The 22,311-nt window shown below is 39.3% G+C and overlaps 1 protein-coding gene and 1 pseudogene across 1 annotated transcript in view; one reads left to right on the top strand and one right to left on the bottom strand.

Annotated features, from left to right (window-relative positions):
• Positions 1–22,079, bottom strand: part of PIGU (phosphatidylinositol glycan anchor biosynthesis class U) — an 82,884-nt gene extending 60,805 nt beyond the window's left edge. The window contains exons 1-2 of the mRNA XM_047853974.1: positions 21,935–22,079; positions 10,243–10,307 (exon numbers count right to left, since the gene is read on the bottom strand). Of these exons, the coding sequence (XP_047709930.1) occupies positions 10,243–10,307; positions 21,935–22,064 (195 nt within the window). The 5' untranslated portion in view covers positions 22,065–22,079. The remainder of the gene's footprint in view (positions 1–10,242; positions 10,308–21,934) is intronic.
• Positions 4,657–5,083, top strand: LOC125162031 (ATP synthase subunit d, mitochondrial-like; annotated as a pseudogene).
• Positions 22,080–22,311: the final 232 nt, after the last annotated feature.

The raw sequence follows: 22,311 nt of genomic DNA, 5'->3' as shown, positions 1-22,311 counted from the left end.
TAGTCCTTCGGAGGACCCAATTGGAAGCGAAGATGTTTACCAGAGCCCTGCCACCTTGGTTGGCCATGCATTTGATTTTGTTATTTCTCCAGCACTGTGAGACTTCCAATAGCTCTACTTAGCTCCTTAGCCTCTTAACAGCCAATTTCTGTTCTCTTTCTCTAATCTCAGCCTATGCCACTTACAAATTGATAAATACATCAAAGAGAAAGCAGCTCAGACTGTCAGTCTCACATTTTGTATTTTCCTCTGGGATCTCAGCCCCTCAATAATCCTGGCTATCTTGATACTTTCCAATACCATCAAATAGATATTTTTTTTTCTATTCATCCTCCTTTCCTATTTTTTCTTGGCAGGAGGGCTGATCTGCTACTATAAGCCAGTTCACCAATCCGCCAGAACCAGAAAGATAGTGCATGACTTGGTTTTAGTGAGTTTTTGCTGGTGACTCAGGAGCGCCTCTTTCCAACTCCCAATCACTTGCAAAAATATATCCTGTAATATTGCAAAGGTCACTAACATGCTTTTTAGCTAGTGTAGTAGAAAGAACAAGGTTTTGGGGTCAAACTCAGGTTTAAATCCAGGTTCCACCTGTGTACTTTTCTCTTCCAAGCCTTAGTTTCCTCAGCTATAAAATAAGAATAGCCACCTATTTTCGGGGTGCCTGGGTGGCTCAGATGGTTAAGTGTCCAACTTTGGCTCAGGTCATGATCTCACGGTTTGTGGGTTTGGGGCCCACGTCGGGCTCTGTGCTAACAGCTCAGAGCCTGGAGCCTACTTTGGATTCTGTGTCTCTCTCCCTGCTCACACTCTGTCTCTCTTTCTCTCTCAAAAATAAACATAAAAAAAAAAAAAAGAAGAAGAATAGTGACCTTTCACAGGGTTCTTGGGAGGAGTAAGTGGTAATGGGCACAAGTGCTTACTTAGCACAGTGCCTAACATACAGTAAACCTCAATATGTTAGCTACCTGAGATCAACTTTTTACCTCCTTTTGAAAACAAGGGCATCAACTTTGCCTTCCAAAGTTCTAAAAGAACTAAATGTTTTACAACTATCTACTAATGGATTCTTTTTTGCATTTATCTTTGTCAGTAAGAAGTAGTAACTTGATATTTATATTACCAATAGCCTGCTTTCAAAGTGCTTTGATGCTTTAGATAGTTTAGAGTGGCACTAAGTAGGTCTCAGAAATGACAGAACAAATAGTTCTCAAAAAGCCTATCAGCAAATGGGCTGGTTTCCATAATGAACTAACATGCCCACGGTAGTTTAACTGTATATCATATTATTATAGAGAAGTATACACTGAATATAATTTGTCTTCAAGCTACATTTCCATGTGAGTAACCATTCCCGGTCAGGGTAGGGTAAATTTTGAATGAACTCACAATTTTATGATCATTACTTGGCTAAACACAAAATAGAAACATTTGTTGAAGGTAGTCATAAAATCTAATGTGGTTGCCACAATTCTCTTTTTCTCTCCTGTGCAGATTTTTCTTCTCCCCTTTAACATATTCTTACTTTTCCCTAAGAACTAGATGGTAAAATCAGCTGAAGATTAAAAAAAATAAAAGGCAAAGGAATGATGAACTTTCTCTTCCAAAATACTCTTTTCACTTGGCTTGATATATTTTTTTTCTTTTTCTTTTATTTCGGAGAGAGAGAGAGCACAAGTGGGGGAGAAGGGCAGAGGGGCAGAGAGAGAGAGAGAGAGAGAGAGAGAGAGAGAGAGAGAGAGAGAGAGAATCTTAAACAGGCTCCACACTCAGCACAGAGCCCAATGCAGGCTCAACCCCATGACCCTGGGATCATGACCTGAGCCAAAATCAAGTTGGATGCTCAACCGACTAAGCTACCCAGGCACCCTTAATTTTATTTCTTTATGCTTTATTATTTAAACAAACTATATTGAAACACAGGTAGCTCTTGATTTAAGAACACTGAGCTTACAAGCAAATTAACCCATATTCAGGAAAGAGGAGCAAGGGACTCCGAGTTTGAGGTCATCCCCACTACGTTTGGGGGAAGCAACTGTTCAGTCCCCAAGAAGTTATCTTACACAAGTATAGAGAGTTAACATGGCTTCTAATAGCAGGAAATTACTATCTCATACCATTATCCCCTTTTACTTATATACACACACACACACACACACCAGTAAGGAGTAAGAATATGTTCTAGACTCCCTCACTATAGCTAAGAACGCATTTTCCCAGAGAAACATTTTAAATAATGGTTAAATGGCTAAATACAGCTCTTCCATTCATTTGACATATTCTTTCTGACAGGACTGTTTCACATCTTCCCCTGTCCTCAACCTCCAACTTCCCTCCCCACTCCTCACTGTCATCTGACAACTTCATTTCTTATTTCACTGAGAAAAGAAACAATTAAATGAGAACCACCTTATTTTCCCACTACCCACTGACCAACATCCTTTATCTCTACCTATATTCTCTCTTATTAACAACAGATGAACTTACTTTCTTCTTACCTAAAGTCAAATTCTCCCCTTATGAACTGCATCTCATTCCTTCCTGCCTCCTCAAAGACAATGCTCATTCAATTATTCTCTTCCCTACATCACCAACTTCTCTATCCACAGGATTATTCCCATCAGCAACTATATACACAGATTCTCAATTTTTTTTTTTTGCTATTTTTTTATTTGAGTAAGTTTTGAGAGTTTTTACATGTTTTTTTAAAACAGATTCTACACCCAATGTGGGGCTTGAACTCCCAACCCTGAGATTAAGAGTCACATGCTCTACTGACTGAGCCACATGTTCTTTTTTTTTTTTTTTTTCACTGAAGCATAGTTGACACACAGTGCTACATTAGTTTCAGGTGTACAACATGGTGATTCAACAAGTTTATATATTATGTTATGCACCCCACAAGTGTGGCTATCATCTGTCACCATACAATGCTATTATGATACCTCTGACTACATTCCCTATGCTGTCCCTTTTATTCCATAATTGAAAGCCTATATCACTCCTCTTCACCCATTTTGCCCATCTCCCCCACCCCACTCCACTCCACTCTGGCAACCATCAGTTTGTTCTCTATATTTATGGGTCTGTTTCTGCTTTTTGTTAGTTTATTCATTTGTTTGGGTTTTTTAGACTCCACATGTAAGTGAAATCATATGGTATTTGTCTTTGTCTGACTTATTTCACTTAGCACAATACCCTCTAGGTCCATCCGTGTTGCTGCAAATGCCAAGATCCCATTCTTTTTTATGGCTAAATAATATTCCAATGTGTGTGTATGTGTGTGTGTGTGTGTGTGTGTGTGTGTGTGTGTGTGTGTGCGCGCGCATGCATGCACGCATGCTTCCACATCTTGGCCATTGTAAACAGTGCCACAATAAATATAGGGCAGATTCTCATATTTAAAACTTCATGAGATATCTGCCTTCAGCAGATATCTGCCATACCATTTCTCTGCCCTCCTTTAGAGCAAATTCCTTAACAAGATTGTCTATTGTCTATCTTTTCAAGAGAAAGTCCAAGATGTAAGCTACAGTGTCTTTTATAACCTAATTTATGAAGTGACATACCATTATTTCTGCATATTTTTTTTTCAGTCATACAAGCCAACTCTGGTATGATATGGGAGAGGACCACAAGTGTGAATACCAGAGGTAGAAATCTTTGGGGTCCATCATGGAGGCTGGCTATCACACTAGGTGATTACATCAAGTCCCATGTTTGTTTTTTCAGTTGTTAGTTTCTTTTGTAATATGAAATTTATTGTCAAATTGGTTTCCAAGTCCCATGCTTTCAAATATCATCTATAGGCTGACAGATCCCAATTTTATTTTTTTTTTTTTTTTTCAACGTTTATTTATTTTTGGGACAGAGAGAGACAGAGCATGAATGGGGGAGGGGCAGAGAGAGAGGGAGACACAGAATCGGAAACAGGCTCCAGGCTCTGAGCCATCAGCCCAGAGCCCGACGCGGGGCTCGAACTCACGGGTCGCGAGATCGTGACCTGGCTGAAGTCGGACGCTTAACCGACTGCGCCACCCAGGCGCCCCTACAGATCCCAATTTTAAACCTCCAGTCAGAACCTCTCTTCTTGAGTTTCACATTTGTATAGCCTGTTGCCTTACCATTGTCATTTGGATGTCTTCAAACTTAATATGGTGAAATCTGAACTCTTACTTCTTACCCTCCTAAAAACTGCTCCTCCCTCAGTATGCCTCATCTCATTAAATAACCTCAGTTATTCAGTTGCTCAGGACAAAAAACCTGCTCTTCTTGAATCATATCCTTGAATCTTCTCTTGCCTTCGTATCTCATATCAAATCTATTAACAAGTCTACTTCTAAAAGTATAACCAGAATTTAATTACTTTTTTAAAGAATCTAATCACTTTTCACCATCTTCATTGTTACTACACTAGTCCCAAGCCACCATCATCCTGCTTAGACTAATGCATAGGCATCCTTCCTAATCATTTTCCTGCTTCACCTCTTGTCCCTAGAGTCAATTCCCCTTACAGTATCTACAGCAATATTTATCAAATGTAAAATAAATATGATCACTCCTCTCCTGGCTTAAAAGTCTCCATATCTTCCCAGCATAGTAAAAACAAAATCTAGTTGCTACCGTGGGCCACCAAGATTAGTGAAGGATCTCAAGATGGCTGGGCAAAAACTTTCTCTAATAGGCATTTACTGAGTAGCCCTTGGAAAGATCATACCCTGAGACCAAAAGACCACTGTTAATTCCCTAAAGTCTTGGAATGAGACCCTTATAACCACACTGGCTACTCTACCTAAGAATCTACCCGCTATCAACTGGGCTCATACAAGGCCAATGTGGTAAAGGCTGACTTGGCAAATGACTTTGAGAAGTTTAATGCCCTGAAGGCTCGTATGCCAGGATGCTATGAAAAAAGATGTAAAAAGTTGTGCTGAGTTTTTACCTCTCTCCAAGGCCAGGATTGAGGAATACGAGAGAGCTAGAGAAGATGAAGAACATAATTCCATTTGAGCAAATGACCACTGAGGACTTGAATGAATTCTTCCTAGAAACCACATTAGATAAGAAGTATCTCAATTTATAAGAATTTATAAATTTGAGTCTAGGAGGAAGCTCTGGTCTTCATATTATAAATTTTGGACATTAAAATAATTACACTAAAAAAAATAATAACACTAAAGATAGATAGGTAGGTAGGTAGAGAGAGAGAGAGAGAGGGAGAGAGAGAGAGAGAGAGAAGAACCAAACTCCTAACCATGTGTATAAAAAGTGCTACATAATCTGACTCCTAACTTTGCATAATTTGTCTTTATTATTCTCCTCTTTGTTCATTCTGCCTTAACACTTGCCTTCTTTTTCCACTCACAAATGCCAAGTGCATTCCCAAATCAGGGCCATCATAGATGCTATGATATGCTGGCTTCATTTAGATCTCTTACTCAAATTTCACTTTTTCAGAGTGCCTTCCCTGAACACACTATCTAAAACAGTGACACATACATGACTTTCACTCTCTTTTTTTTAACATTTATTTTTGAGAGACAGAGAGAGACTGAGTGTGAACAGGGGAGGGGCAGAGAGAGAGAGGGAGACACAAAATCCGAAGTAGGCTCCAGGTTCTGAGCTGTCAGCAAAGAGCCCAACGCAGGGCTTGAACCCACAAACCACAAGATGATGACCTAAGCCCAAGTCAGACACTTGACTGACTTAGCCACCCAGGCACCCCAACTGTCACTCTTTTTTTTATTAAGTTTATTTTGAAGGAGTGAGTGAGTGCAGGGGAGGGGCAGAGAGAGAGGGAGAGAGAGAATCCCAAACAGTTTCTATTGTGTCAGCATGGAGCCTGATGTGGAGCTTGAGCTCATGAACCATGACATCATGAACTGAGCTGAAACCAAGAGTCAGACACTTAACCAACTGAGCCACCCAGGCAGCCCTGACTGTCACTCTTTATCCCTGTACCCAGTTTTATTTTTCTACATGTACTTACTTACCATTTAACTGAAATCTCACTTTTTTTTTTAACTTTAGTTTTATGGAAATATAATTAGTATAAAATAAACTATATATATTTAAAGTATACTTTTTTAATGTTTATTTATGTTTTGAGAGACAGAGAATGTGAGTGGGGGGGAGCAGAGAGAGAGGGAGACAGAGGACATGAAGTGGGCTCTGTGCTGACAGCGCAGAGCCCGACATGGGGCTCAAACTCACAAACCATGAGATCATGACCTGAGCTGAAGTCAGACATTTAACCAACTGAGCCACCCAGGAGCCCCTAAAGTATACAATTTGATAAGTTTTGGCCTATGTATACACCCATGAAACCATTACCACAACCAAGATATTGAATATATCCCAATTCCCAAAAGTTTATCAATTTGACTGTTCATCCCAAAGAACCAACTTTGTTTCAGTGATTTTCAATATTGTTTTCCTGTTTCATTTGCTTTCACTCAGATCTTATTTCTTTTATTCTGCTTACTTTGAGGTTAATTTATCTTCTTTTCCTAATTTATTTTTTTAAAGAACAAGGCAATTTTATTTTTTTTATTTTAATGTCATTTTTAAAATTTATATCCAAATTAGTTAGCATATAATGTAACAATGATTTCAGGAGTAGACTCCTTAATGCCCCTTACCCATTTAGTCCATCCCCCCTCCCACACCCCCTCCAGTAACCCTGTTTGTTCTCCATATTTATGAGTCTCTTATGTTTTGTCCCCCTCCCTGTTTTTATATTATTTTTGCTTCCCTTCCCTTGTGTTCATCTGTTCTGTGTCTTAAAGTCATCATATGTGAAGTCATATGATATTTGTCTTTCTCTGACTAGTTTCACTTAGCATAATACCCTCTAGTTCCATCCACGCAGTTGTAAATGGCAAGATTTCATTCTGTTTGATTGCTGAGTAATACTCCATTGTATATATACACCACATCTTCTTTATCCATTCATCCATCGATGGACATTTGGGCTCTTTCCATACTTTGGCTATTGTTGATAGTGCTGCTATAAACATCGGGGTGCATGTGCCCCTTCGAAACAGCATACCTATATCCTTTGGATAAATACCTAGTAGTGCAATTGCTGGGTCTAGGGGAGTTCTATTTTTAGTCTTTTGAGGAACCTCCATACTGTTTTCCAGAGTGGCTGCACCAGTTTGCATTCCCACCAACAATGCAAAAGAGATCCTCTTTCTCCGCATCCTCACCAACATCTGTTGTTGCCTGAATTGTTAATGTTAGCCATTCTAACAAGTGTGAGGTGGTATCTCATGGTGGTTTTGATTTGTATTTCCCTGATGATGAGTGATGTTGAGCATTTTTCCATGTGTCGGTTGGCCATTTGGACGTCTTCTTTGGAGAAGTGTCTATTCATGTCTTTTGCCCATTTCTTCACTGGATTATTTGGTTTTTGGGTGTTGAATTTGATAAGTTCTTTCTAGGTTTTGGATACTAACCTTTTATCTGATATGTCATTTGCAAATATCTTCTCCCATTCTGTCAGTTGCCTTTTAGTTTTGCTGATTGTTTCCTGAGCTGTGCAGAAGCTTTTTATTTTGATGAGGTCCCAGTAGTTCATTTTTGCTTTTGTTTCCCTTGACTCCAGAGACACGTTGAGTAAGAAGTTGCTGTGGCCAAGGTCAAAGAGGTTGTTGCCTGCTTTCTCCTCAAGGATTTTGACGGTTTCTTGTCTTACATTTAGGTCTTTCATCCATTTTGAGTTTATTTTTGTGTATGGTGTAAGAAAGTAGTCCAGGTTCATTCTTCTGCATGTCGCTGTCCAGTTTTCCCAGCACCACTTGCTGAAGAGACTGTCTTTATTCCATTGGATATTCTTTCCTGCTTTGTCAGAGATTAGTTGGCCATACGTTTGTGGGTCCATTTCTGGGTTCTCTATTCTGTTCCATTGATCTGTCTGTTTTTGTGCCCATATTTTCCTAGTTTCTTAAGGTAAAAACAGAGGTCATCAGTTTGAGACCTTTCTTCTTTTCCAATATAGGCATTTAGCACTATATATTTCCCCTGAGTACTGCTTACTGACATCCCACATATTTCAATAGGTTGTGCTTTCATTTTCATTCAGTTCAAATACTTTCTAATTTCCCTTCTGATTTCTTCTTTGATCCATGGGTTATTGAGGAGAATACTTAGTTTCCAAATATTTGGGGACTTTCCAGACATCTTTCTGGTATTAGTTTTTTATTTAATTCTATTGTGGTCAAAGAATATACTTTCTATGACTTCAATCCTTTTAAATTCATTAAGCCTTGTTTTATGACCCAGAATATGGTCTATCTTGCAGATGTTCCATGTACACTTGAAAAGATTATGTGTTTTGCTGTTGTTGGACAGAATGTTCTATAAATGTCAATGAGGTCAAGTTGGTTGACATGCTATTCAAGGCTTCTACAGCCTTGTTGATTTTGTCTGCTTGTCCTATGAATCCCTGAGAGAAGGATATTGAAACCTCTGACTATAATTGTGGATTTGTCTATTTCTCCTTGCAGTTCTGTCAGTTTCCATGTATTTTGAAACTCTGTTATTAGGTGCATACACATTAGGATTGTTATGTTCTCTTGAGAATTGACACCCTTATCATTATGCAATAAACCTCTTTACTTCTGGCAATATTCTTTGCTCTGAAATCTGTTTTCTTTTTACTAACTTTTTTTTTTCTTTGTGCTCTCAGAAATAAGCACCATGAGGCCAAGGACCGTGTCTTGTTTTGTATCCCTAACACCTACCAGGGTAGCTGGCATTTGGTATGTACTTAACAAATCTTTATTAAAAGACAGAAGGAAGGGAGGGATTGGAATACATCTGTAGATACAGGACTAGGGACTAGGAATACTTAATGAAAAGGTGCCAGTACCTGTTCTGAGGAACATATAGCATACTAGGTAAAACAAGTACAGAGGCAATTTCAAGAGTATGATATGAGCCATTAAAAGTATAAGCACAAGATGCTTTGGAAGATGTTCAGGAAGAACGATTTCTAGAAGGAGGTAAACTCTAAGCTAATACCTAAATAGTAAAGCTAATCACCAAAAGAGGGAAGAATAGCCTTCCATAAGGAGACAAGAGCATGAGCAAAGAAACACAGGTAAGAGAGAATACAGTGCTGGAGCATTATGAATGTATGTGAGAACTCTCTCAGGGAGTTCCTATTCTGTCTAGAAAACATACTGCCCAAGGCATCCTCCACACTGGGCCCTTGTGGCTAGTGGGCTATGCTTTTATATGCCCACACACATATCTGTTCCCAATAACTGAATTGTGTGCTTATTAAGAGTCTTAAATTGTCCCTGTTTCTGCTAGCTGCTCTTATTATTGTGGCTCAATTAGACAGTAATACAAGCTAACTAATATGAATGCAAAAGCCTGTTGTTATTTCCATGAGAACCAAGCTGAATGCTTTCAAAATACTAGACAGAAAAAACAAACAAACAAACAAACAAACAAACAAACAAACAAATTTGTGTTCAAAGTATGTATGAAGGATACAACTGTAAAACTGAGGGGTTAAAATTTCAAATTAGAAGACTTGTACTTTAAAACAATGTAACCAATAATAATGGGGAGGTGAGAGTGGAAAGAAATGTGGTTAATGTGGTAAGCAGGGCCCACAGGGCTTTGTATACTCCCTAAGGTGTTTGGATTTTATCCTGAGTTCAGTGGTGAGCTGACAAAATCAGATTCACATTTCAGAAAGATGACTCTGACTGCAGAATTAAAAGTAAAGGAGCAAGACCGAATGGAGCAAGACTCGTCAGGAAGCTGTTGCAGGAGCCCACGCAAGAGATGATGGTGACCCAACAATGACTTTAGCATTCTTAAGAACTAATTTTATGGGTTAAACAGGCTTTTGTGACTTTCTAAGAAACCAGCATTGCTAACACAGTTTTCATGGAAAAGCATGTTCCAAAGAACCAATTACAGGCCAATTAGCATACAACTTATTTGTGCACTGGGAACTGTTTACGATTTATTTGCCAATAAAAATGGTAACTTCTACAGAAGTCTCATCTGCTTCCGCAAATCACAATCTTGATCTGGATCATTTCCACTGCAATTGTGAAACCTCCTTCTTATGCAGAGGACATCTAAAAAAGGTCTGTTTCTAAATATGATTTTCAAAAATAGATGTTTTCAAATGTTTGTACAAAATGGAGGTTAGGCTTTGGTATTTGTGACTATAAACTACTCTTAATACCCAGAAAAGAAAACAAGAACACTTACTTCATGAAATACTGCTCCAGAATACGGAGACACTCCCAAGTCCAACAGTGAAAGGCCTTCAACCACTGAAAAGTAAGACATCCAAGTTCACTTCACTTCATCCAAGTTCAGAGACATATGCAGATGGCCAGAGACCAATGTATTAGATACTCCCAGGAACAAGAAGGGACTCACAGTTTGTCCAACCCCCTTTACCTCAATCCCAGCAAGTGGCTTTAAATCTTGATTTGAACATTTCAGATGACATGAAACTTTTTTCCATACAGAGCATCTATTTTCACTGTGGGGCAGCTCTCAGGAGAAAATTTTGTTAAACTATGAGCTTTCTTTGATCTCACTGTAATTTCCACCCACTCTAAAAAGTGTTTCCTTTATGTATATTTTGCCACATTCCCCAAAATAATAAGACAACATATTAGAAGTTGAGAAATGTTGTCCCTAGTGTGGGGAAATGGGCACTTTCATATGTTGCTTGAGTGACATTTGCATTAAATTTTCTACAGGGAAATATGTACTTTTTAAGTACTTTTGACACTGAAATGATTGTTCTTAGGGCAATTTATCTTAGGGAAATAAGTGTATGTTCATTATGGTGCTCAGAGCATTAAAAAAATAAAAATAATTCCTTGGGACGCCTGGGTAGCTCAGTCAGTTAAGCGTCCAACTTTGGCTCAGGTCATGACCAGCCCCACATCCAGCTCCGTGCTAACAGTGGAGAGCCTGCTTGGGATCCTCTCTGTTCTCTCTCTCTCTCTCTCTCTCAATCTCTCTCTGCCCCTCCCCCACTTGTGCATCAGCTCTCTTTCTCAAAATAAATAAACTTAAAAAAATAATCCCAGGGGTGCCTGGGTGGCTCAACTGGTTAAGCATCTGACTTTGGCTCAGGTCATGATCTTGCTGTTAGTGAGTTCGAGCCCGGCCCACCTCGGGCCCTGTGCTGACAGCTCAGAGCCTGGAGCCTGCTTCACATTCTGTGTCTCCCTCTCTCTCTGCCCCTCTCCACTCTCACTCTGTCTGTCTCTCTCTCAAAAATAAATAAATATTAAAATAATAATCATCATCTCAATGTCCATTAATAGAGATTTATCTAAATAAATTATGATATGTATATATGTGGATGTGTGGATAGATACATAGAAATATTTCATAGTTAAAAATCATACTATGATATAAATGAATATAAATAAGTGGATGAGCAAAGAAAGCTCTTCCTTACAGAGAACTATAAGTATCAAATGTAGAAGGAAAGATGGAAATAGAAAATCACCATTTGGGAGACCTCACAGTAATAATTGTGAAAGGCAAGATCATCAAGGGATACTAAAATCAGGGAGAAAAAATATGATGAGAAGCCATATTTGCAAGGGGGGAAATAATTTTATATGGACAAACTTGGCACTCACTACCTTAATCGTGTGACCAAAGTTAACATCACCAGTAATAACGTTGGACAGTTCACACTATCAACATCAAGTACCTCCTGAAATGATTCACTGAGATGGGGATAAACACTTCTGTAGTCCTTATGCCAAAAATGTGGTACCCTTGCCAAAAATGTGGTACCCTGGCCAAAAAAGCATAATTTCAATCTAATCATGAGAAAACATCAGGAAAACCCAAATTGAGAGACAAAATAGCCGGCCAGTGCACTTCAAAAATGTTAAGACTGAGGGGTGCCCTGGGGGCGCAGTCAGCTAAGCATCTGACTCTTGATTTCGGCTCAGGTCATGATCTCATGGTTCATGAGATTTGAGCCCCATGTCAGGCTCTGCACTGACAGCTCAGAGCCTGCTTGGGATTCTCTGTCTCCCTCTCTCTCTCAAAATAAATAAATAAACTTAAAAAAAGTTAAGACTGAGGAAGTGTCCCAGATTGGAAGAGACTAAGGATACATAATAACTGAATGCAGTGTGGGATTGTGGACTGAATCTTGGACCATAAAAATGACATTACTGGTATAATTGATAAAATTCTAATAACAGATTAGTTATTAGTATTGTATGAATAATAATTTTCTGTGCTAGGTCAGTGTACTATGGTTATGAAGGATGTTAACATTAGAAGAAGTTGAGTACTGGGTAAACAGGAATTCTGTACCATTTTTGCAACTTTTTGAAATCTAAAATTGTTTCAAAATTAAGAGTTAAAATAAAAAAGCATGGGGCGCCTGGGTGGCGCAGTCGGTTAAGCGTCCGACTTCAGCCAGGTCACGATCTCGCGGTCCGGGGTTCGAGCCCCGCGTCAGGCTCTGGGCTGATGGCTCGGAGCCTGGAGCCTGTTTCCCATTCTGTGTCTCCCTCTCTCTCTGCCCCTCCCCTGTTCGTGCTCTGTCTCTCTCTGTCCCAAAAATAAATAAACGTTGAAAAAAAAAATTAAAAAAAAAAAAAATAAAAAAAAAAAAATAAAAAAGCACATTACAGATATGCATTTACTAAAAGAAAGATGGCCATGAAATACTCTTAAATGAAAAGCAGGTTGGGGCGCCTGGGTGGCTCAGTCGGTTAAGCGTCCGACTTCAGCTCAGGTCACGATCTCACGGTCCGTGAGTTCGAGCCCCGCGTCGGACTCTGGGCTGATGGCTCAGAGCCTGGAGCCTGCTTCCGATTCTGTGTCTCCCTCTCTCTCTGCCCCTCCCCCGTTCATGCTCTGTCTCTCTCTGTCTCAAAAATAAACAAACGTTAAAAAAATGGAAAAAAAAAAATGAAAAGCAGGTCATAACACAGTATGTCAGTATGATCAAATTTTATTTTAAATACTTATTTTAAATACTTATTTTAAATAAATATTTTAAATATTTATAAGCCTTGATCCATTTAATTATTTGAGAGAAAATGAATATGTATTCAATGAGAAATGCCTCAAATTAAACATAAACCTTAGGCATTAAACAAAATAAATAAAAATTTAAAATACAGCAACCATCTCTGCTGATAAGATTACAGAAGATGTTTAGTTTCTTTTACCTTTCTTCATTTTCTGAATCTTTAGCAATGAGTACTATTTCATAATTATTAGAAAGAAACAGGAAATTTAATTTTTAAAAAATGAGTGAAGGATAAGAAAAAACATAAACGGACACACAAAAAACTATAAAAGGTATGAGCTTATATATGCCTAAAATCTCAGAAGTACATGTAAGAAACTGATATACGTAAGAATCTGGTCCCTCCAGGGAACACAAGTGGGTGGTTATAGGAAAGTGGTATGGAAAGGTGCCTTTTAATCATATAGCCTTTTGCACCACTGGTTTTTGAATCCTGTGATAGAATTACCTATTCAAAGATAAATAAAACAAAATCAAAGTTACAAAGCCTGTTCCAAAAATATATATTTATAATGAGTGGGCTTAAATGGACCCACCCTAGAAGGAAACTTAATCAGTTACAGAGTTCATACTAGCTGTTAAAATAAAAAAATGCTATTGCTCAAGACAGCTATAACTGGTCCTTATACTAGGACCAGAAAGAAATTTGCCCCACGGAGCCACATAAAGAGGTTGCTGTGTAACACAACTATTCAACCCTTCACTAACAGCTTTACTGGAGACCCCAGGAGATGATTCATCAGGCCACTTCACAGGGCAACTCCCCACCTAAGTCAATGGCATCCTACCACAGAGCAGTATAAGCAATTCAACAGAGGACCAGTAAGATGCTGTCCATAGACATCACTCTCCACTGGTTTAATCCAGAGGGAGATTGCATACTTTTTAGGCAATTGTCTAAAATGTAATTTCTCTCAGATATGCTTTTGCTAGGATACTGTACACCTCAAAATTTGTTAATGTGTTTTCTGGCAAGTGCTTAGAATGTGGCACTGCTATCATGATGATTAAATATGAACTCATATTACTTAATAAATAATTGATCTAAGGAAAGAGTTAACCTCATGGAAACATTAAAAAACAAACAAACTGGGGCGCCTGGGTGGCTCAGTCGGTTAGGCGTCCGACTTCGGCTCAGGTCATGATCTCGCGGTCCATGAGTTCGAGCCCCGCGTCGGGCTCTGTGCTGCCAGCTCAGAGCCTGGAGCCTGTTTCAGATTCTGTGCCTCCCTCTCTCTGACCCTCCCCCATGCATGCTCTGTCTCTCTCTGTCTCAAAAATAAATAAACGTTAAAAAAAATTAAAAAAAATAAATAAAATAAATAAAAAAAAACAAACAAACTATCATTTACTCCTACCATCTATAACATTAAAAAGTGTAGGAAGAGCATCAACTCAAAATATTTTTACTTGAATACATTGATATTTATGATAAACTTATAATGTCCTTACTTTGGTGCACATGATTGAAAATTTTGGCATGGTCTGCAGTACATTTGGGAACATCTGAATTACAGAGTAACAAAATCCTCTAGAATGTGATGGTGAATTTACTCCATGTATAAAAGAAAAACCAGGGCCCCAAATTCTAACATATATAACATATATGTTCCAATAATATTTTGCTGGGAACATTTTAACATAGGTTTCATAAAATGTCTGTTTGGAGAGAAAAACAAAATACTCAAAACAACAACAATACAAAGAACTCATAGCTTTAAGCCATTCTTTTTCCTAGAGTACCCCCCAAAATAACACCTGTAAAAAGTACACCAGATAAATTGAATAAAATTTCAGCTTCATGGGATTATTATCCAACAACTAATGCTTCAGAATAGTTGACCATAAAAACTAATTAATTATTGCTGACTATTCTAAAATATAAGGGTTTTTTTATAGGGTCTCAACTCTTTTTTTTTTTTAAGATTTTATTTTTAAGTAATGTCTATACCCAACGTGAGACTTGAACTTACAACCCCAAGATCAAGAGACATACTCTACCAACTGAGCCAGCCAGGCACCCCAATAAAGTGTCTCAACTCTTTTTTTTTTTTAATGTGTATTTATTTTTGAAGGAGAGAGAGACAGAGCATGAGCGGGGGAAGAGCAGAGAGAGAGGGAGAAACAGAATCTGAAGCAGACTCCAGGCTCTGAGCTGTCAGCACAGACCCCAACGTGGGGCTTGAACTCACAAACTGCGAGATCATGACCTGAGCTGAAGTAGGACGCTTAACCAAATAAGCCACCCAGGTACCCCAAGTGTCTCAACTCTTAACTGATAAATCCCATGAAGTAAAAATTCTTATTTAGTTACCTTTACATATTTTTCTTATGGGTGATAATAAAAACATATTATGTAGCATAAGACAAACATTGTCTGGGGCACCTGTCGGTTAAGCTTCTGACTTCAGCTCAGGTCATGATCTCGGGGTTCATGAGTTTGAGCCTTGTGTCGGGCTCTGTGCTGACAGCTCAGTGCCTGAGGTCTGTATCACATTCTGTGTCTCCCTCTCTCTCTATGCCCCTCCCCCACTCACGTTCACTCACTCGCGCTTTCTCTCTCTCAAAAATAATCATTAAAAAAAAAAAGGCAAACATGGTCTTTGAGCTTCCCATATCAAGAAGGGCATGCATTAAGCTTGTTCAAAATAAGTAGTATCTATATTTCTAGCGCAGAAGGCCCAAGAGACAGTGTCATTCCCATAGCAATGAACACACCTAGCATCCAGAACTTGCTTTCTAAATAACTTTTTTCAATAAAAGAAACCAGGATTCCTTGGAGAAGTGGTCAATTCCAGGGCTAGACCAAGAGAAAAATAAGGTAAGACTAAAGCATCTTGTGGTTCCAGAAAGTAATGAAGTATTAAAAACACCAGAACAAAACAAAACAAACAAACAAAATAGTGAGGAAAGTATGTCCAAGGACAAAGGAGTCAACCTGAAAGAGGTCGCAATGGCCAAAGATTTTGAGCATCAAAATAAAGATAATATGGATTATAACACAGAGAATAAAATAAATACCTATAAGTCCATACAGATGTTAAATAAATAAGGAAGAAGGGACAACTCTTCCTTACAGAAGATTCCAATTCATAATGAAGAAGGAATGAGGGCAATAGAAAAGTCATCATTAGAACACCATAGTAATGACTGCTGCAGGCAAGATCATCAACCCATAAGTGCAAAAAGTAGTGAGTAAAAACTTTAGAGAGAAACAAGATATATACAGAGCCCCTACATATATCCCCCCAAATGTTTATAAATTAAAAAGGGAAAATAGTAACTTTACAGTGGAGAAACCAGGCAGATACTATCATAACCAAGGGATTAAGGTTAACATCATCAGTAATAAGCCATTTCAATATGATGTACCTCAATCCAATACATTGAGAAGATCACATCATTTCAGTGGAACTTTTCCCCAAAATCCACGATCTCAATCTTACTATGAGAAACATTAGACAAACCCAAATTGGGAGACATTGTTTGTACAATACTTGACCGGTATGTTTCAAAAGTGTCACAGTCATAAAAGACAACGCAAAGCTGAGGAACTCTCACCAATAGAAAAAGAATGAGGGCCCACCACTAAATGCAATATATGATCCTAAATCAGATGCTAGAACAGGAAAAGAATAGTGGGAAAATGGTAAACTCTGAGCAACTACAATTTGTTTAATGGTATTATATGGACATTATTGTCTTAGTATTGTCTTAGTTCTGACCAATGTACTCTATGCAGGATGTAAACATGAAGGGAAGCTGGATGAAGGGTATACATGATATCTCTGTACTATCTTTGCAAATGTTTTATAAATATAAAATTATTTCAAGTAAAAAGCTAAAAAACAAAAAAAGTAGTGGTATCCAGTCTCTGGATCCCACTGCCAATTTGCAGGAAACACAATGAACACACGAATATGTTAAACTGAACCATGAATATACAATCAGTAACGTCCAAACTATGGGAAACACTAGAGGTCAAATGGTCTGGGTTCTTCAACAGATAAGAAAAGGATGGGATGGATGGGGACCTTAAAGATTAGGGGAGACTTAAACCACATATAAAAACGTTTAAGGGCAACACTAAGCTATAGCAACTAGGGACACTCATCAAAGCAATAAAACAAAGAGGATGTAAAAATGTCATAAGTATAGGGATGCCTGGATGGCTCAGATGGTTAAGCATCCAACTCCTGATTTCAGCTCAGGTCATGATCTCATGGTTCATGAGTTCAAGTCCCATGTTGGGGGCTGTGCTGACAGTGTGGAGCCTGCTTGGGATTCTCACACTCTCCTTCTCTCTACCCCTCCCCGGCTTGTTCTCTCTCTCTCTCTAAACAAACAAACAAACAAACAAACTTAAAAAAAAAAAAAAAGATGTCATGGGGGCACCTGGGTGGCTCAAACATCTGACTCTTGGTTTCAGCTCAGGTTATGATCTCACAGTTTCATAAGTTCAAGCCCCACGTCAGACTCCAAGCAGACAGTACAGAGCCTGCTTGGGATTCTCTGTCTCCCTCTCTCTCTGTACCTCCCCAACTTGCACTGTCTCTGTGTCTCTCAAAATAAATAAATTAAAAAAAAAAAAAAGATGTCATGACTGTAAAAGTCAGGATAATGGTTATTTAATGAAGGTGCCAAGGGGCTGTGCCTAAAATGGGGCATACATAAGGGCTTCTGGAATAAGTGACAAAGTTCTGATTCTTGATTTGGATGATGCCTACAAATGTGTTTTGCTTATAATAATTCACTGTGCAATACATTGTTGTGTGTGGTTTATTAATTCTCCATTTTGTTTAACAATAAAAGTTCTGGTTTTTTTAAAGTAGTGCTATCAGAAGTGTTCTTCCTGATCCTGACCCTCATAGCTGCATTGGAGGTGGGTTTCTAAATAAGCACTTATAGCTTGGGCTCTACCCTAAACTCAAGAAGCTAAACCCATATTGATTCCTAATCATTAGAGCAAAGGCTGAGGAATATATATGATTAAAAAATATATATGATATATTTGATTAAAATATATGATTAAAAAAATATATGATTTAAAAAAAAGTTCCAAAATTATTTCTGACAGATTTCTATGCAAGATGGTATAGAGTGCACTCTGGTGGAACAGCAACGCCTAAAGACTCCCAGCTATTCACATAAAACATTATGTATGTGACTTAATCTCTCTGTGCTTCCATTTTCTCATCTATAAAATGGGGTATTTACACATAAAACTATTTACATCTTAGGGCCATTGTGGTGATTAAATTAGTTCTTAGACATATCTAAAATGCTTAGAACAGTGCCTGTCATATAGAAAGCATTATATTAGTGTTAGTTACTGTCTGAGAAGCACATGCTTGCATTTTTGTCAAGTAAAATATTTATATAAATTTTAGTTGAACTACCAAATAAACTGATGGGTCTGTAGAAATGAATGACATAGAAAAAATGTCTTTCCTATTATAATGGGTATCCGTTATTTTCACCTACCCAGCATCAATTTCCCCCTCTTCTGGTAATAGCACTCTGGTCTTCCTATAGGGTGCCCCCTCTTCCATAGTTTGGAAGGTTGTCCCCTCTCCAAAGATGTAGATAGATAGATATTATTTTTAAGGTTTTATTAAGTAATCTCTACACCCAACATGGAGCACAAACCCACAATCCCAAGATCCAGAGTCACACGCTCCACCAACTGAGTGACCAGTAGGATACACTGTATCCTATGTCATGTATATGGATACATGACTTAGGCTGACCACAGTAATTGGCTTAAGAATTGGCATATAACCCAAATAAGTTCAATGTGACTCAATTCCAAGGCTTTCGTTACGTTTGTTGAAGAACAGTCACTCTCCTTCCACTGGACCTGACACTGTGAGGATATAAAAGTCAGAGACTATTGGGGCCAATCTTGCCAATACCCAAGAAGAGCCCTCCTGAATGCAGTCAATGCCAAGATAGAGAAAGAATTAGTCATGATGAGATCATTGAGTCTCTGGATCTAGCTAGATTTGAAGTCACCATCTACCCTGCCTGAATTGTTCTGTTATGTAGGCCAATAAGTTCACTTTTTATTATAATTTGCGCAGTTTGAGTTGGGATTCTGTCATCTACACACGAAAGAATTGACAACATGCCAAGTTAAAACCCTTCAGATATTTGAAGACAAGAATCATCTCCTCCAAGTTTACAACTTCTCATTTATTCCCATTAAAAATCACTCTATGGTTACAGTCAACCAAAATCTATTTGGATTCACAGTCCTTCACCCAAACAACTGGTCACTCAAAAAACTCATGTGGAATGAATGAATGCCATGTGAAACCAGAGGGGCTCCTACTTCAGTATTTTTAAATGCCTGCCTTTTAGAGTTAAATACAATCACCTGCTTTTTAAAATATCCTGTCTTAAAGTATACTCTGGGGGCGCCTGGGTGGCGCAGTCGGTTAAGCGTCCGACTTCACCCAGGTCACGATCTCGCGGTCCGGGAGTTCGAGCCCCGCGTCAGGCTCTGGGCTGATGGCTCAGAGCCTGGAGCCTGTTTCTGATTCTGTGTCTCCCTCTCTCTCTGCCCCTCCCCCGTTCATGCTCTGTCTCTCTCTGTCCCAAAAATAAATAAACGTTGAAAAAAAAAATTAAAAAAAAAAAAATAATAAAAAAAATAAAGTATACTCTGAAGACAAGTGATACAGATGTACCAACCCCGCTTAAAACAGGACAAATAATTATTCTGACCCCATCAGATTCAGATAGGTGATTAGCAAATCTCTCTCTAGCTCTGACACTGGCCCCAAGCTCCAGACCTAAACCTCTGAATATCATACTATCATCCTATACATACATCAAACACTTACTGCTATCCTTTCTAACTCACCTATTTTAGCCAATATCACAATTGTTCTCCTGATTATTTAGATTCCAAATCCTAGAATTAGCTGTTTTGGCTTTCATTATTGTGCTAAGAGCTTAAACATGGATTATCTCATTTAATGGGGTACACATTATAACTTCCTATTTTACAGATGAGAAAAATTATGTTGGAGATCATACAGATACATGTAGAGAAGCAAAAGAAGACTCAAACCCTTTTAAAGATCCCAGACCCTGTGCTCTTAATCACCATATTATATTGCCTCATCTTAGGATCCTTCACCCTGGCCTTCCTATATGTAACCAGATCTTATGTTTTCTTTTCTTCAACATTTATTTAATAGTAACAATACAACTAATTACTCTATGCAAGGCACAAAGGATTCAGTAATGAGTAAAACAGTTTTGGCCTGCAAGGAACTCATAGTACAATGGAGAAACCAGATATAAACAAATAATTATAATAAAAAGTGAGACATACTCTTAATAGAAGTTATGTATAAAGTGCTAAGAGAACAGAGGAAGGAGGGCCTAATACTGCCTTGGGGCTTTTGGTAGCCAGAAGAAAGCAGGGACCAAGTGGCTTCAACCCAAACAATTCAGTTGGTTCAACAAATAACTATATGCAAATATTATATGCAAGGATTATCAAGTGTAAGCTCTCACCATCACACATAAGAATTACTACTACCTTTATCGCCATTTGTCAACTGGGAAACCTGGGCATATTACTTAACTTCTCTAAATTTTGGTTTCCTCATCTGTAAAATGGGGGAAATAACACCATCTAACACACAGAATAACTTGGGGATCAGAGGCTTACCATAGTCTTTCATATATAGTATTTTTAGAAACCTAAGCTTGAATTATTCATAAAACAACCATTCATTATGCCATTCCCCATTCCAGAATGTCTATGGGATAACATCAAAACTCTAGCATTTAAAGTTCAGGGACACAAAGAGAACTTCTGGGGTGCTGTTACTCCTGTAATGTTTTGTTTTTCGATCTGGGTGCTGGCTAGGGGTGCTGGCTACATGTGTATACAGTTTATAAAAATTCACTGAGTTCGACACTTATTATACGTGCATTGATGTACACTGTACTTAAGTAAAGAAAGTTTTTTTTATAAGTCTTAAATTCTGGCCCTAACCTAACCCCTACCCCATTTCTCCTTCACTTTGTACATTTTGCACCCTTCAACATTTTCTTGGTCCTGTTTACCTTCCGCTACCAGGAATTCTTTCTCTAATCTCCCTTTCCAAATTCTACATCCCTCAACAGTTAGCTCGCAGCCCACATCCTTAGGAAACTGGAAAAAGAGAGGACACTTCCTTCAGGGTTGAAACTCCAAGAAAGGAACTGGATGTACACGGGAAGAACATTTTCCAAAAAGGATTATAACTATCTGTCTCTCCCACTAGCCTGTGGATCCTTCAGCACAAATTCTGTCTCACTGTAGGCACTGGTATAAAATAGTGGATGAAGAATTTAAGAAACAGTAGGAAATGCTGTAGTACAAGTCCCAGACCGAGAACACGCGTCTAAGCACACTCACACACTCTACTGGCTTAGGCAAGATAGGTCCCCTCACTCAGGGAACCCCTCACACACTATCCCATACCCCAGGGGGCACCACCTGCAATCCCTCACCAAAACCGAATCACCTCTGCAAATCCCAATCCACCCAGCACGCCTTTTTCTTATATCTATCCTTTCTCAGGCCACGCCCCTCTGCTCAGGACCCGAGGGGGACACACCCCCTCAGCTCCCCACGCCTCAGGTGAGTAGGCCCCTAGGGCCCAAACCTGGCACCACAGTCCTACGCCCCCTCCCCTCGGCAGCCCCGCCCTCAGGCTCCGCCCTCCCACCCTCCCCGAGGGCGCCAGAGCGGGTCAATTCCCTCAGAATCTTGTGCTTGAGGCCACTGCCCCCGCCTCCCATTCACTGAGGCCAGGAGAGCACAGGCGGGGCCTGGCCACCTACTCCAGCCAGTGGCCTCACCTCTCTTCCAAGAACTCAGTGGGGACACCACCTCCACCCGTTCGGAAATGAATTCGGCCAGACTGGAGCGGAACAAGGCCGCCCGCACGGTCACGGCCACTACCAGCACCAGAGCCAAGGGAGCCGCCATGATAGCTGGGGTGGGCGCGCAGGCGGGGAGGGAAACGTGAGGCGGAAAAGCCTCGCGACCTGTGCGCCACCCTCTGTAGTTCCGCGGCCAGGCGCGCCTTGCTGCTGCCACAGGAGCACCCATACTGGGGACTACCACTCCCAGGAAGCTTTGCGGTGAGACGGGGCGGGGCGACGTAGAGCGGGGCTTCTCAAGCTTGTAGTAAAGGGTTGGGCGACGTCCCTTAAGAAAGCAGGTGTTTCGTAAA

This window comes from Prionailurus viverrinus, chromosome A3 (assembly GCF_022837055.1).
Source record: "Prionailurus viverrinus isolate Anna chromosome A3, UM_Priviv_1.0, whole genome shotgun sequence".
NCBI lineage: Eukaryota > Metazoa > Chordata > Mammalia > Carnivora > Felidae > Prionailurus > Prionailurus viverrinus.
Note: the sequence above shows the minus strand (reverse complement) of the source record. Positions and strands in the feature narration are given on the sequence as shown.